Source organism: Mustela putorius, unplaced genomic scaffold, assembly GCF_011764305.1.
Source record: "Mustela putorius furo isolate JIRA1106 unplaced genomic scaffold, ASM1176430v1.1 tig00003834_pilon_pilon_pilon, whole genome shotgun sequence".
NCBI classification, from domain to species: domain Eukaryota; kingdom Metazoa; phylum Chordata; class Mammalia; order Carnivora; family Mustelidae; genus Mustela; species Mustela putorius.
Window position 1 is genome coordinate 111,800,183 of NW_025421987.1, and position 15,080 is coordinate 111,815,262.

Sequence of the window (15,080 nt, forward strand, 5' to 3'; positions counted from 1 at the left end):
AAATAATGCTTGCCACCCATAGACTGTTAAACTTGAGTTAGATGTGCAAATTTTCACTGACCACTTTCTAGGATCTGTAATGGTCTAGTGTATTTTGGATAATCATGATATTACAGGGACAACTGATTACTTTTATGAAGATAATACTTAATAATCTAATTTTACTTTCTATTAAAGCATAATGAAATCCAAAAGGAAAACTGATCACTTGGAGAGAACTGCCAGTGTCGTTCGTCGGGAGGTTTGTATCTTTGGGATGTGGCAAGTTTTTCTAGGCTGGACAGTGCACACAGTTATTACCAGCTCTTGGAGGAGGCCATAGATGAGCTGCGTCCCTTTGAAGGACAGTCTGGGAAAGTTTGTTATGTTTTTGTTCAGAACTTTTCTGATAAGACATATGACAACTGATTCGAAAAGTTGGCAGCGAAATACTCACATTTTCCTTTAAAACTGAGAATAAATGGATTAATTTTTGATGAAGGGAGTATAACAGCAACTGAGGGACCTATGCTCAGGACATGTGTAGTGTGTAGGGTTATATTGTAAGGATAGAACTTTGACAGCCTACATTTTATGAGTAGCTTACCTTTTCCTTTTTTTGTTTGTTTATTTGTTTGCTTCTTTTGGCATCATGTCTTAAAATCCTTGTTCTTATCCCTACTTTAGAACAACTTCTTATTTCATCAGAGGAGAAAGCACTAACATCTGAGAAAGGAAGGTGGATGAGTTCTTGTTATCCTTCCCATGTGCAGATTTTTTTCCACCATATTCAGACCCTAGAAAGCTAATCTACCACCTGAAGGGGTGTCGAGGGCTGGGAAATAAAGGATCCTCACCCTTTAACTCAGTGAGTAATCCCATTTTATTTTACAAACATAAATTGGATATTGGATTTTGCTTTTCGAGTAATTCTTCACATATTTAGATATATTTAGCTTAGTGTTGTTGTGTATTCAAACAGTAAGAAAGTTATTAAACACTTCTATAAACATGGTCAGACATTGCATTGTTGTAGGAATTTGATTTTTAGTATTAATAGTAAGATAACACTTTAATGTAAAAGACTATTGTTTAGGCCCTATTTTTCAAGCTAATTCTAAAGAAAATTGCTTTGAGATCGGGGGTAGTGTGTTTGTAGGTTCAGTTTTAGGCCAATATTTTTTTTTTTTGAGATTAGTTCAGCATAATGCATTTATGGATGTAGAGGAAAGTACAGTTTCCCCAGTGATGATAAATCTGAAAATTCTTTTTTTCTTTTTGGTTTGTTCAACATACAGAAATGCTCATTCTGTAAATATGTGACTTGTTAGGATTTTTTTTTTTAAAAGTGAAATCTTGGGACACCTGAATAGCTCAGTGAGTTAAGCATCTACATTTGGCTCAGGGTCCTGGGATCAAGCTCTGCATTGGGCTTCTTGCTCAGCTGGGATCCTGCTTCTCCCTCTGCCTGCCACTACCCCTGGTTGTGCGCTCTCTCTCTCTCTCTCTCTCTCTCTTTCTCTCGCTGTCTCTTACTCTCTGACAAATAAATTAAAAAATTTTTTAAATTAAAAAAAATGAAATCTTGCCAGTTTTGAAGAAAAAACAGTTTATTTGACAAGCTTGAACTACATTCTTTTCTGTTGTTTGGTATACTTTGGTATACAGAGTTTTGAATACTTTTTATAAAGGGCCAGATAGTAAGTATTTTAGGCTTCATGGGCCATGTTGTCTTAGTTATAACTACGAAACTCTGCTTTTGTAGTGTGAAGTGGTCAAACATTACACATAAATAAATCTGAGCGACTGTGTTCCAGTAAAACATTATTTATCAAAATACCCAGATTTGGCCTGTGGATCTTAGCTTGCCAATTCCTGAATTAGAGTAGTATTTCAGAATTTTATAGGACAAAAGTATTGAGACTATCGGGGTGTTTTTTGAGAGGAGTTTTTTGTTTTAAAGATTTTATTTATTTGAGAGAGTGTGTATAGGCAGAGGGAGGGGCAAAAAGAGAAGTGGACTCCTCCCCAAGCTGAGAGCCTGATGCCAGGACCCTGGGATCAGGACTTCAGCCAAAGGCTTATGCTTTACCAACTGAGCCACCTGGGGGTCCCTGAGTGAAGTTTTAAGAAAACTACACAGGATGTTAATGTAAGCTCTAATAGTGTGATTGCAAAGTTAAGAATTGTAATGTCCAGAAGTCAGAAAATGCACCCATGGTATGACCTTGGCAGAAGAATTTTCCATTTGCAATTCTTTTTTTCTTCATTTTTATTTCTTCTCATCTTCCAAACAGAATGGGAGCTGGGAGGAGGTGGATAAAGCCAGATGGTGTCTGGGCTACAGCTTCAGTGGGTATATAAGGTCTGTGGGGTCTCGTCCCAGTTCCTCCAGAGGATGGCTCCTAGCCATAGAGCAGGAGCCTGACCTTGGACTTGGCCGAAATGAACAGCATCTCAAGCTTGGGCCCTAATGGAACTGGATAGATCACCAACTCATTCCACTCTGGCCTTTAACTTGTATTGCAAGTGCACTTTACAGAAATGACTCCTGGCATGTCACTTGCTCTTGAGTTCAAGTCTGTGAGGTAGCCTCAGAACAGTACGGCATCTGCATTTTATGAAAGAGGAAGCAGAGCTGAGGAGATAAGCTAGTGGCTCTCCCTGAGGGAAGCTCCAGCCCTCTTTCTGACTCCTAGGACTCAGGACCCTGCTGCCCCTCCAGGAGAGGCTAAAGAATAGAGCACTCACCCGCACAGAAAGGTTTTTTCCTTGTTAGGGCTTGAGTTCCCTCTGAAGAATTTATTGAATGACCATATTATGATGTTAATGTTTTTTTCTTATCTGGGGCTCTAAATGTAACCAGCCTGAGGTCATGCTGATGCAGGAAGCTGAGGTCTGAATTGGATGACATTTGACTGTTGGTGTTCAAGTTCAGATTTTTTTCTTAAGGCTCAAAGAATAAGCAGTCTGGGTAACCTTAGAAATGTCAAGGAGATAAAAGTAAGATTATGTAATGCTGTAAGGATTGTTGAAGTGAGACAAAGATTTCACTGGAGGGGTCACTCCATGCTTGGCCTCTAGAAGGCCCGCACTGAGCAAGACGGACTCTGTCCTTCAGTTTGACAGCAGAGTTTGGTAAGGAGAGCATTTTTAAAATGACAAATTCGAATGCTTTTGTTTGGAGATATGCCAGACACTACGCTAGGTTTTAGGGTTGCAGCACTGAGTGTGATACATAAAGTCCTTGACCTCATGTTCTAGTGGGAGTCTGATCAGAAGAGGCTGATTTTATGCACCTGGTTCACTGCGGAGAAACCTCTGATCCTTTTTCAGTCGTACTAGTTCGCTTCTTTTAGAAGCCTAATAAGCCTTATCCACAAAAGTCTTCTGTGTGTCATTACCTTTTTGTTGACAAAGCACTGGATTGTTACAAGTTCCTACTTCATTCTCACAGGCACCCTGCAAGGGAGGTGAAGGGGTCCTCACCCGATTTCACAGCTGAGGAAATGAAGATTTCAGAGATTTAGGTGGGATGACTCTGCTTCCCGGTTTGCCCAGCCTGCCATCCTATTTCACTCTCTCAAGGGCCCTGTTTTTGATGCAAATTACATGGTGGCTTACATTTGAAGCACTTGTTTAGCAAGTGGGGGCCTCAGCCCTTGAATTCAAATCTTTGATATCAAATTGGTTTCTCTTTCTACTACAACAGAACAATGTGACAGTTGATTTAGACCAAGTTTAATTGAGCAACACCGTGGAAGATAAATTTCACATACCCTCATCTGTGTTCTAAACCAAAACTTGACTTAAGTGTTGATGTAAGAAAGGAGAGAGTTGGGGCTGGCACAGTAGTTAGTTAATAAAGTCAAATGGCTGGGCTCTTGGGGCAAAGAGCTCTGGGGATCCTATAGGGCCCGTGCTGACTGTCAAGTGCTAATAGTCTGCTTGATCTGTGGTTTTGTGGAGGCTTGGTTTTGAGTGGGGTGAGCTGCTTAGCTGGAGATCTGGACTGTGTTTTGAGTTGAACCCTTAAAATTCTCTGCCAGTCATCACCTACACATTCTGGGAAGATTGTGTGCTGGGATGGCCTTCTCCAACTTGGGGGCCTCTGGGCAGGTATCTCCTTAATCTGGAATGTTTCTAACAGTTGATGCCTAATTTGCTGTGCTTATCAGTGTGTGATAGATAGCCTTGGAGAGATTATCCAGTCTAGGATGAGCCATAGACAGCATTAGCCTTAGCACGCTGTCAGCTCCGACAGCAGAGCATGGTGGGGAGAAAGCTCAGGCCTCCATCTCTGAGAGGTAGCTGTGCGGCTTGCGGAGGGCCTGGGCCCTGTCTTGTGGTGAGACTCCCAGGGCCATGTAGTATGATGGCTTGGCAGCCAGCCTGTGGCTCCTACCATGCTCCGGGTGGAAGCCAACGGAGAGGGGGGCCTCTTGGTGGAAGGCCCAGCATGCCAGTGTTGATCCAGAGGGTCCAGCACAGTGCCGGTGGCACAGAGACCATGTTCCATGTTCACTCGTTCATGTTCACTGAGTAGAAGAAATGAGTGTTAATCACCCCCCACCTTCCTGGGGCTGATCACCTGTACTGCCTTGGATGAGTGACTTTGTAGTAGGAATGGTAATGGCCTCCATCTCAAGGGACGCGGTGACAGTGCGAGTATACTGTGTGGTTCTGCACAGGTGGGAGTGTGAAAAATGAGGACTTGCCTATACTGCCACTTCTAGCAGTACCCAGAACTTATTACTGTCTAAAATGTGTAGGGGTGCCTGGGTGGCTTGGTTGGTTAAGCATCTGCCTTCCCCTCGGGTAATGATCCCGGGGTCCTGGGACCGAGCCCTCCATCAAGCTCCTGATTCTGCAGGGAGTCGGCTTCTCCCTCGGATCCTCATCCCTGTTTGTGCTCTTGCACTCTCCCTCTCTCAAATGAATAAATAAAAATAAAAAGTAAATAAAATGTGTAGTGTCAGTGCTTTTCACGGACACTTTAGCTCAACAAATTAAGCCATTTGAAAAGCAAGGCTCTTTTCTATTTTCCCCCCGAGGGGATCTAATCTGATGAAATAGATTTTATTTGAGATCTGGCAGTCCTGCTCTGAATACCTGCTGTGTGCACAGCCCTGTTCCAGGTGCAGCAGCTACAGCAGTTCCTGAAGCAGGTAAAGCCGCTGCTCTATGTGGAGCTTCATTCTAGGGCAGGTCAGCCAGAGAGTGTCAGAGGTCATCGATCCTTGAAGGCAGTAGCACAGGTGGGGTCCTGCGAGGCAGGACTGGCTGGTGGCAGGGGTGCTATTCTAAATTGGTGTGTAACACCAGAGCCAAGACAAGAGGAAAAGAGCCAGCCACAGGCACAGCATTTCTGGCAGAGGAACAGACAAGAGCCAAAGCTTGGTGGCAGGAATGAGCTTGGCATATTCAGAGGAAGGTGGTAGGATGAGAGTTAGGCAGTGCCCAGGTTGTATAAACTATTATGGGCTTGTATAAGGAGTTGGAATTTGATTCTGTGGGGAATGAAGAAAGGTTTTAAGCCGTGAAATGCCATATGATTTATATTTTCAGTGGGTCACCTCTTGCTTGATAGAACATAGCTTTTGATGGGCTTTGACACCAGCTAGAGGTGTGGAGGAGGACTAGGCTAAGGACACAGTCCCAGGAGAAGTCACCGTGGTTTCGAGTGGGGTTGTAGGGGTGGAGGTGGGGAACTAAGACAGAGGAAGGACTGATAGGATTCACAGATTGGGAGTGAAAGGGCTGTAGTGGATGTAGTACGAGCAGAAACAAGAGATTTCTAGCTTTGGGATTTGAATAATCTGAGTAGATAATGATGCATATATTTGCTAATATGGAGAAGAACAAGTTGGATGAGGGGAAACAAAGTGCTCAATTTTGGAATAATCCAGGGTGGGAGGGTAGGATGTGGGTAGAGTTAGAGATGAAACAAGATTAGCCGTAAGTTTCATCAGCTTCTCTCAGCTGTTGGATCTGGGTGGAGATTCATTATACTGTTTCTATTGGTTTTGTATATGTTTGTTTCCCATAATAATAAAAAGGAAGAAGCTTGGGGAGATAAAAGAGTTTTATGTTGGATGTGTCATTTGAAATGGAAATTCAGATCAACAGTTGGATATATGAGTTTTGAAGTTCACTACTGGAAATAAAAGGTTTTAGCCTTGTAGAGAGTAGGGGAAGGGACCTGCAGCTCAGCCCTGGAATGTGTCAACGTTTGGAGGTGCAGCAGAAAAGGAGGGAAATCAGCAGGGTGTTGGGGAAGCCAGGAAAAGGGGTTTCAAGGGAGGAGTGGCCAACTGTTGAACTCGACGTGGACAGGCATCATTGGATATAGCAAAATAGAAGATGGATGACCAGAATGACCGCTAGTACATTGCTAGAGTGAAAGCCTAAATGGACTTTGTTGGAGAGAGAATGGGAGAGAAGGAAGTGAAGCCAGGGCTATATGCCCTTTTGAAAATGTTTTAGTAAGTGAATGTGAGCAGAGAAAAGGCCAGACAACTGGATTAAGGGAGAGGCTTGTTTTGTTTTGTTTGTCTTTAGAAGCAGCAAAGCACAGTGGCCTGATTCCTGAATTCGAATCTTTTCTTTGACACTTATTAGCCTTGGGACCTCCGTTTTGTAATATAAAACATATAAAATGAGGGGCACCTGGGTGGCGCAGTCGGTTAAGCCTCCAGCTCTTGGTTTTGGCTCAGATCATGATATTGGGGTCCTGGGATCAAGCCCTGCAGTGGGCACCGATATCCACGTGGAATCTGCTTAAGATTTGTCTCTCTCCTTCTCCCTCTGCCCCCTCCTGCTTGTGCTCTCTTTCTCTCTAAAGTAAATAAGTAAATCTTTAAAAAAATGGGAATGACAATAATAATGCCTGTTTTCTAGAGTTGTTGCAAAGAATGCATGAATGAGTACACAAAGTGCCTGCTGCATGGTAAGTTGTGCGAAGATGTTTGCGGCTGACGTTAGGTGAGTGGAAGATTGCGTGCTTGCGACACTCTGTGTCTTGTGGAGAGGGGAGAAGAGGAGTGATGTGTGAGAGAGGGTACTGCTGGAGAAAGCAGAGAGGAAACTCAGCCCAGGGGGACAAGTTAGCCTTTGGTAGGAGCAAGGAGATTCCATTTGTCATGCCAGGACAAGGTGTGGACAGACCAAGCTACTTACAAAGGTGTCCAGTTGGCAGGAATTTGAGATCTTTCCCCTTGTCAGTAAATCATTTCAGTAAAACCAGTTTCTTTTAGTCAGATTCCTACTCATCGCATTGGTTTTCTGCCACAGTTTAAAGAATATCTCTGGGCCTTGATCTCCCTATGTGTAAAATGATGTACTATTTTGGAGAATGACTAAAATTTCCTTCGACTCTGAAATTCTCTGTGTCCTAATGATATTTTTGTTTAAGGTTATCTCTAATCCTGGCTTTGTCTACATTTTTAAACAGCAAAACAAATGGATGGGAGTGAACAGAGGAAGCCAGCTAGGTTTCCCAAAGAAAGACCTATTTCCTGCACAGAGAGTTTTGCAGCAACAGTAACAACAAAGTACCCTACATAAAACCAGTTTTTAAAATCAGTATGATGGAATTTCCTTTTAGATGCTGACTCCGTCAAACCATTAAAAATGTGTGCTAGTAAAAGTTGGCAAACCTATTGTTATTTTATTGAACGGTAGAAAAGTCTAAATGTTATTTTATGGAAAACTTCATTTCCTGCCATGTGTTTCAACTTAGGACATGGCTAGTTGAGGTTTTCAGTTGTGAAATCTTTTGATCCGTTAAGCATGAGAACAAGTACAAATGGTAAAACATGTAGTCTCTCCATCATGTTTTGCTTATTCGTAAAAGTAAAGAAAGAATGGCATATAACAAGGGCCATGATTACAGATCTTAATTATATGAAACTAGCTCCAGAATAAAATAAAGATGTCCCCTTCAAAAAGATGTTTCTAATGTTTTTAATCTACATTATTAGAATTCTTTATGTAGTATGTAGATTTGCATTAATTGAATAAAATAAAGTATTAATAGGAAGGCATGTGTTAAAAAATAATGAGTCATGCAACATATTTTGTGTGACCGGTTAGAGCAGTTTTGCCCAGGTTAGTAGGACTGATCACAACAGGTGTATTACCGTTTGTATTAATAGCAATAAGCATAAAACGTCTGGGAACATTTTTGTTCATAGAGGCTATCTAAGTGAAAATACGACTTTTTTAATAGAAAATGTAACTTCTTTCCTTTCTTCATTGAATTTTATATTTGAACATTAGCAAGCGATTGTTGATTTCATTTTCATTGACTGAAGCATGCTGACCTTCCAGCTGAAATTCTGTGCCCCCCTGCCTGGCTCCCCCTCAGTAATTATTAATGTTGGTTTCCCTGCCCCCAGGTGACTCTTGAGGATGTTCTTAAAGTTGTCTAGTTTTATCAGTGAATCCGACAGATGCCAGTTAAAATGTTATAAATGAAATAATCTAGCTCTTGGCTATGTTTTTACAGATTATTATGTTGAAAGAAAATAATGAATGTTTATACAATAAACTTCTTTTTGGTATATCTAAGAAAAATAAGAGCAATAACATAATGGAGAGTCCTCTGGTGCATCTTATTACTTGTTTTTGTAATAAGGTATTTGAAATAGTATCTGGCAGACGGAGGAAGATTCCTGTTCTACTGAAGAAGTTCCACCTTCCCTTACCTCTCTCACAGTGTTAAGCATGAATCTAGATTTTCTGTAGTGGTTACCCCTATCCCTCCTTTTCTTTTTAAACAACAAAAGGTTCCTGAACGTCAAATTTTTGTTCAGGAAACTAACTTTTAAGTGACTCTTAGTTAGAGTTTTCATTCATTCTGCAAGTATTTACTCAATCTTCAGCATGCGTTGAGCCCTGTGCTTGATCTGGGGAATTCATACAGACGCAGATTGAACCCTGTACCTGACCTTGGGAGGCTTGTAGTCTCGTGTGGTGGAAGAGACTCGTTCTTGAGGATTGGTGGTTACACTAAGATGTGCTAAGTATGATAAGAAGATAGAAACATTTTATTGGTAGAATTGAGGGGATGGAGAGAAGCAGGAAAATGTTAGGCAGGGGTTAGTCTTTGATCAGAGGAGTAGGAGGTTGAGGGACAGGGCTGAGAGTGTGGTGCGTGCCAAATGACCTAGGCGGGGTTTTGGGAGGCCAGCAAATGTCAGGTGCCTTTGAGAACAGCAGATTTTCCAGCTTGGCTGGTAAACCACTAGCCTAGGGATACAAGAGAGGTCAAGCTACAAAGGCCATTTAGCGTTTTTGTTGTTGTTGTTTTTTGTTTTTTGTTTTTCAGTTGAGTGTTAGCCACTGAAGGTTTTTGAGCTGGAGGGTCACTCAGTGAGGTCAGAATACTAGCAGTATTTAGCTGTTGGCTGCTTTGAGAGAGACAGTAAGGCTAAGGCAGCGGTTCAAGTGAGAAGAAATTCTTGGCTTAGGATGCCAGTGGGTGAGCATGGGGAGGAAAAGACAGGAGCTGAATGTGTGGAACTTGTTCATGGTAGGGACAGGATGCTTGGAAGAGAGTCAAGGATTCTGTGTGTGTGTGTGTGTGTGTGTGTGTATTTACGTGTATACATGTACCAGTTGAAAATGGATTTGACTCTTGAGTTCAGGATAAGAACTGAATGGAAATCCTGGTGAGAGGAAGCAGCTGATTCTGTGGGACCCTATCTCTGCGTCTCCAGTGCCAGGCAGCACATGCTCAGGGAATGTTTGTGGAAGGGATGAATATGGTGGATTTCGTTGGACACATAAGTGAGCTTGCCATTGGGATGGGACTGTCACGTGAATAAGGGGCCAAGCATACCTAGGTTCAAATCCTGACTCAGCCATTCCTGAGTGATCTTGAGCAAGTTACCAAACCTTGCTCATTCAGAATGGAGGGTAGCAGCATCCGTTGGGATACAATCTAATTATTCCTATGAACTAAACGACTTGGTGTCCATGAGACCCTTAAGTCCGCACCTAGAATACACCTGAGATAAACGCTCCTCAGTCATTGGCTGTTACTCACAGGGGAGCACAGATGTGGGCGTGATTGCCAGAAAAGTAACGATGAGTTGGGGTGAGGGTTAGTAGCTTTGAGAATACCTGAGAGCTCTGGCCTAGAGGTGGGAGAGGGCGGAGGAGCGAGGCAGTTTAGAGGGAGAGGCCATTGAGAAAGTGTGAGGACCGAGGACCAGGTGGGAGAGGCAGGAGGAGACCTGGAGAGTTCCGTATCAGCTCTCTCAGGCAAGGAGAATGTGTCAGGAGGGATGGAAGTCAAAAGTATGGAGCGCAGAGAGCTCAGGGAGGGGCAGAACGGAGCCTGGACATTTGAATTTGGTTGTTCAGGCAGGTGTCCGTGCACTTTAGAAGTTGTTGCTGTAGAGTGGGAGCCCAGTTAGCTGTGTTGACCAAGAGTGTCATGGATGGAGAAGATACTGTTGAATGAGGAAGTATCAGTAGAGCCAGAGATTAAAGACAAGATTTCTAAAATAGCTTAAAGACAGTATGGCATTGAAGTCTGTTCTGGCAAATAGCTAGGATGTGGTACAAGACCACTTTACTTTATAGGTGCTTAGTGTTGTTCATGATAATAGGCCCCCGGGGGTGTGCAGTACTCAGTGTATGAGGGCCTGCGTGGCAACCCTGGGGTAGTTTTGTATAGATATCAATATATGAATATAGGGTAATGTATAATATAATATAATATAATATAATAAACACTAATAAGCTAATTATAATGAATGTATTAAGATACATTATAACCAACATTGAATGGGTACTTACTATGAGCAGCAGCATTATAAGTAGTTTGCACGTATTACTTCTTTACTTCCCCCTGCAGCTCTGAGATACAGGTATTGATCTTATTTATAGCCGAGGGGGGACTAGGTAATGTGCCCAGAGGCCCACAGCTGCTAAGTGTGTGCTGGGGGCACGATTACATACCAGGCAGTGTGCGACAGTGTGGTGACAGAGCCCGAGCTGTCACCAGCCACACTATGCTGCTGCTTTTTATTCTGTCGTTGAACTGTTTAGGGCAGGCAAATGGCAGTAAGTACCGTGTCTGATAAACAAGAGGTCTAAGGGGAGGAGTCATTACCCTGAAGGAAGGGGCCGGTGGGAGTAGGTGCAACCCTGGTTCGGAGAGGGAGGGTAAGACTAGGACCAGAAGTGCAGGAAGAAGCTCGGTGTGGACACCCCACTTGCTCTCAGGAAGAGGAGAAGGAAGACTGGCAAAAATCCAGAGGAAAAGAGGCAAGGGATTTTATGGGAGCAAGACATTTCCAGAGATGTTTTGAGTTGATGAGGGAGACCAACCATCTGGAGAACTTTGCAGTGGGTTTTTATAAGTTGTTTCCCACTGGTAGTTGGATTCGACTGAGGCCTGTTAGAGAAAGGGACAGAAGGAGCCAGCTTTAGGGTGTGAGGTCCTTTGATCTTGACAACTTTCCAAGGCACGCTTGGATGAAACAGTGAAGCTGACACCATCTGAGGAGAATCACTGTGTTTTGGTCACCTGCTACTGCTTTTGTTTGCTTCCAGAAGTGGAGTTGAATGGCAGTCAGAGGTCAAGGAAAGAGTCATATTATCTTTTCTCCTCTGTCATGAAAATACCCCAGATTTCAGGAGGAAGAAAAACTCAAAGGTAGAAGAAACAAAAAAGGAAGGAGGAAGTAGAGGCATTTTGAATTTGGGGGATGCTGAGGTGTGGATGACACTGAGGAGAGCCTAGCTCACACTTTAGGATTTTCTAGAAACCAGAATAGTGTTTTGAATAGTGCTTCTAATAGTGTAGTGAAGGACTGTTTTGATACAGTTCAGAGGTTGTGCACTGATTGTATTTTGTCAAAGATAATCAACACTGATTTAGAAAAAATTTAAAAAATGAAAACATAGGGAGTACAAACCCAATTTGTTGTCCATAATTAGATTCAACAGACTGAAATTGCTAAAAAAAAAAAGTGCTTGCTTGTAATTTCTGAAATTTACTAGTCCTGGACTTCTCACAGGCTCAGAACACACACAAGCTCATAAACTACGGTGGGTTTCACTTTATGTATGTCATACATACTCCCGCTAGGCAGGTGGTTCACAGGGCTCCCGTTCCCCCAGGCTCTTTCCAGATGACCCAGCCCGGTACATGGGACGTACTAGGTGCTCAACAAACCAACACTTATTAAACAGCCCCTTTAAGAGATGAATTTTGTCTGCAGAATAAAATTCAATTAGTAGGATAGCAAGTCTCTCAAAAATAATTAAATTATAATTAAATTTGTTCACCAGGTGGTGGGCAGCATTTTAAAGCAAAGTGTGCTTTTCCTTTTTTTATAGTTTTCAAAAATCACGTCTTTGTAGATTTCAACAAACCTTAGTTGCCAGAAAGCCACTATTTGTTCCTGGTGTGTAGACACACTAACCTCAGCTACAGATCATCTCTTGACTCTAGGTCGTGTCAGCTGCTAAGGTGTGTGGGGCTGCGAATGAGTCGCCATCTGTGAAGAGGCTCCGCCTGCTTGTTGCAGATAAAGACTTTTCTTTTAAAGCTGGCCAGTGGTAAGTGGCTTTTCTGTTTCTGTAGTGTTGTGTGTTCAAGAAGGTGCTGTCAATGACAAGGGCTTATTTATTTATTTATTTAGAGAAAGAGAGCAGGAAGAGGGAGAGAGGGTTGGAGAGAAAGAGAAAGAGAATCTCAAGTAGACTGTCGTGAGTGTGGAATCCGGATGCGGGGCTTGATCCCATGACCCTGAGATCATGACCAGAGCCGAAACTAAGAGTTGGATGCCCAGCCAACTGAGCCACCCAGGTGCCCCTAGAAGGGCTTATATTTTCTTCCGGAAAGGACTACTGTGGCTAGCTGTTTCTCCTGAGTAATAGGAATTCTAGACCATCCCCATTCAGGAGGAGCCTTCTTTCCACATGAAGAATCTGATTCCCTTCCTTGCCCCAGAGCTCACCTTGGTTTTAAGCCCTTGACCTTCTCAGTCATAGATGAAAATTGCTGCCTGCAGTTTTGTAGATTGAAACAAAGCTTAGTTCTGAGCCATGGACCTGATAATTGATGATTATGCTCTTTAGAAATGGTTGCTATGATAGAATGCACTGGAATAATCTAATCTGCTTGATTATTTGTTGTTGGGGATGGATACATTTTTAAAAATTAATTGTTGTATCAGATAGAGAGTAAACACAGCAGTCTGGAAAGAAGAATGCCCAGTTAGGTCACAGAGCTGACCACCCTGTCGACTGAATTCCTGCCTTACTTGTCTGAGTTGCATATAAATTTTTTGCTGAATCTATTATCAGGATTCCCCAGTCGGGCCCAACCTGCACCATGCTCCTGATTTTGCCCGGATTGACTCCCTGCTGAATGGGGTGGTCTGGGACTGGTCAGAATACTGACAGGCCCAGCTGTCCCACTGTTCCTGCGAGTGGCCTCACTGAGTTGCAATTCAAGTGGAGTTGTAAATAAAGCAGCTTGTATTTCCTTAGGAAAGGTGTGTTTGGGTGTATGTTTCCTTTATTTAAATAAAGCATTCATTTCTAAGTGAATTTCTGGTGTGTCAATCTTGGTAGTTAGTGTTTCTTAGGAGTCACTTGACTAATTTTGGCAGTCCATCTGGAAATGCGGTTTTGTTAGGAGGAGGATGTGTGATAATAGCGAGAGAGCAGTCTTGTGTTAATAGTTTGCCTTTGAATTTAGAACTAGAAAACAAGATGCTGATTGCACTAATTTGCGTTTGTGAGGCAATTTACTGCAATCTTTGCACATGTTCAGTGATACATATTAAATGCATTTGGGCTGTTTTAGGGGGGCGGGCAACATTTTTACCCTTCAAAAATAGTTAAGCAGTTATTCCATTGAAAAGTGGAAACTTTAATTGTAGTGATCTGTCTTTCCATACTTGCCTTCTGTGAAAGCGTTTGGGTCCCGTGCGAAGCATTGTCTCTGGGCCTTTGGCTCTGGATTGCACCAAGACTCTGGATTAGAGAAGGCCCGGGTGTTGGTTTATAATGCTGCTACCTTCGTGTGCCTGCAAGTGTATTAGCTCTTGCGAACTGCAGTTACCAGATCAGAAAAATATGTAGTGGTATTTTTAGTGATACAGAAACAAATAGGGTTCCCTTGTGATCTTCAAGGTAAAATTTTTCAGGGTTGGTATTCTGTATCCCATATCGATGAATGGATTTGGTAATCTCACTGATGTTGGGACTGGCTTTAGAATGTGCCTGACGAACCCTGCTCCAGAGGGCAGATGTCTTGAAGGTCATCTCTGGCTATTAAGTACCAATCGACCTTTCCCTGCCAGGTGTCCATCAGTATTCATTCCTGGCATCTGAATGTCCCCTTTTAAAAGATTGCTCCCTTACCACTGACTTAATGTGTGGCTCTGGGGATTCTAAGTTCCTTCGGATATTTGACTGCTTGGTTACAGGATGGCCATTTGCTTGGGTTGGTGATGTCTGCATCTTCGGTGCTGTTGCTGGGATGGCTTTCGCTCTGTGCTCTCTGAGGTCATCAGCTTGGTAGTAAGCTCCGTGTGGCATTCTGGGGAAGAAAGGAAGGGTCAGGGAGAGAGAGACAGTATGGCTGTAGCTTCCAGGCAGCTGGTACAGTTAGGATTATTGGAATGGAGTGCTACTAGGGGTAAGAGGGTTGTTCTGAGGCTTATCTTCGGGGTCAGAGATTGGGCCATGATTGCACGTCTCTGAATTCCTAACCACTGGCCGCCTCTGACACATGCCAGACTGACGGGGAGGCTCTAGACTGGCCTCTAAATAAGTGAATGAATGTTCTGGAACTTTGGGCACAGAGTTCCAGGTAGACACCTTCAGTATAGACCTGACATCAGCCTCTGGGGCTCTTCCGGTGCTATACAGAGGGGTCTAGTTCCTATACTGGGAAACCAGTTCCAAGAACTCAAATCCAATCTAAAGAGAAAGGTTGAAAGAGGGTACTCCCTCAAAACCATTGCTCCTAGGAGCAGGACTAAATCCACTTTTAGGTTTTTATCACCAGTAGATCCACTGCCTAGCATTTAGCTCCTTCATGAGTCCCACTCTTGACCTAATCAGTT

The 15,080-nt window shown here is 43.0% G+C and overlaps 1 protein-coding gene across 4 annotated transcripts in view; it reads left to right on the forward strand.

The window, feature by feature from the left end:
• The window catches only part of OXNAD1 (oxidoreductase NAD binding domain containing 1), a 36,537-nt gene that overhangs the window by 8,502 nt on the left and 12,955 nt on the right, over positions 1 to 15,080 (forward strand). The window contains exons 2-6 of one of the 4 annotated variants that reach the window (XM_045088939.1): positions 178 to 241; positions 667 to 847; positions 3,437 to 3,509; positions 6,880 to 6,928; positions 12,452 to 12,558. The exons of 1 other annotated variant lie outside the window; for it this stretch is intronic. In XM_045088939.1, the coding sequence (XP_044944874.1) occupies positions 6,902 to 6,928; positions 12,452 to 12,558 (134 nt within the window). In that variant the 5' untranslated portion in view covers positions 178 to 241; positions 667 to 847; positions 3,437 to 3,509; positions 6,880 to 6,901. The remainder of the gene's footprint in view (positions 1 to 177; positions 242 to 666; positions 848 to 3,436; positions 3,510 to 6,879; positions 6,929 to 12,451; positions 12,559 to 15,080) is intronic. 2 more of the 4 variants (XM_013046359.2, XM_004773539.3) reach the window with 2 other exon arrangements.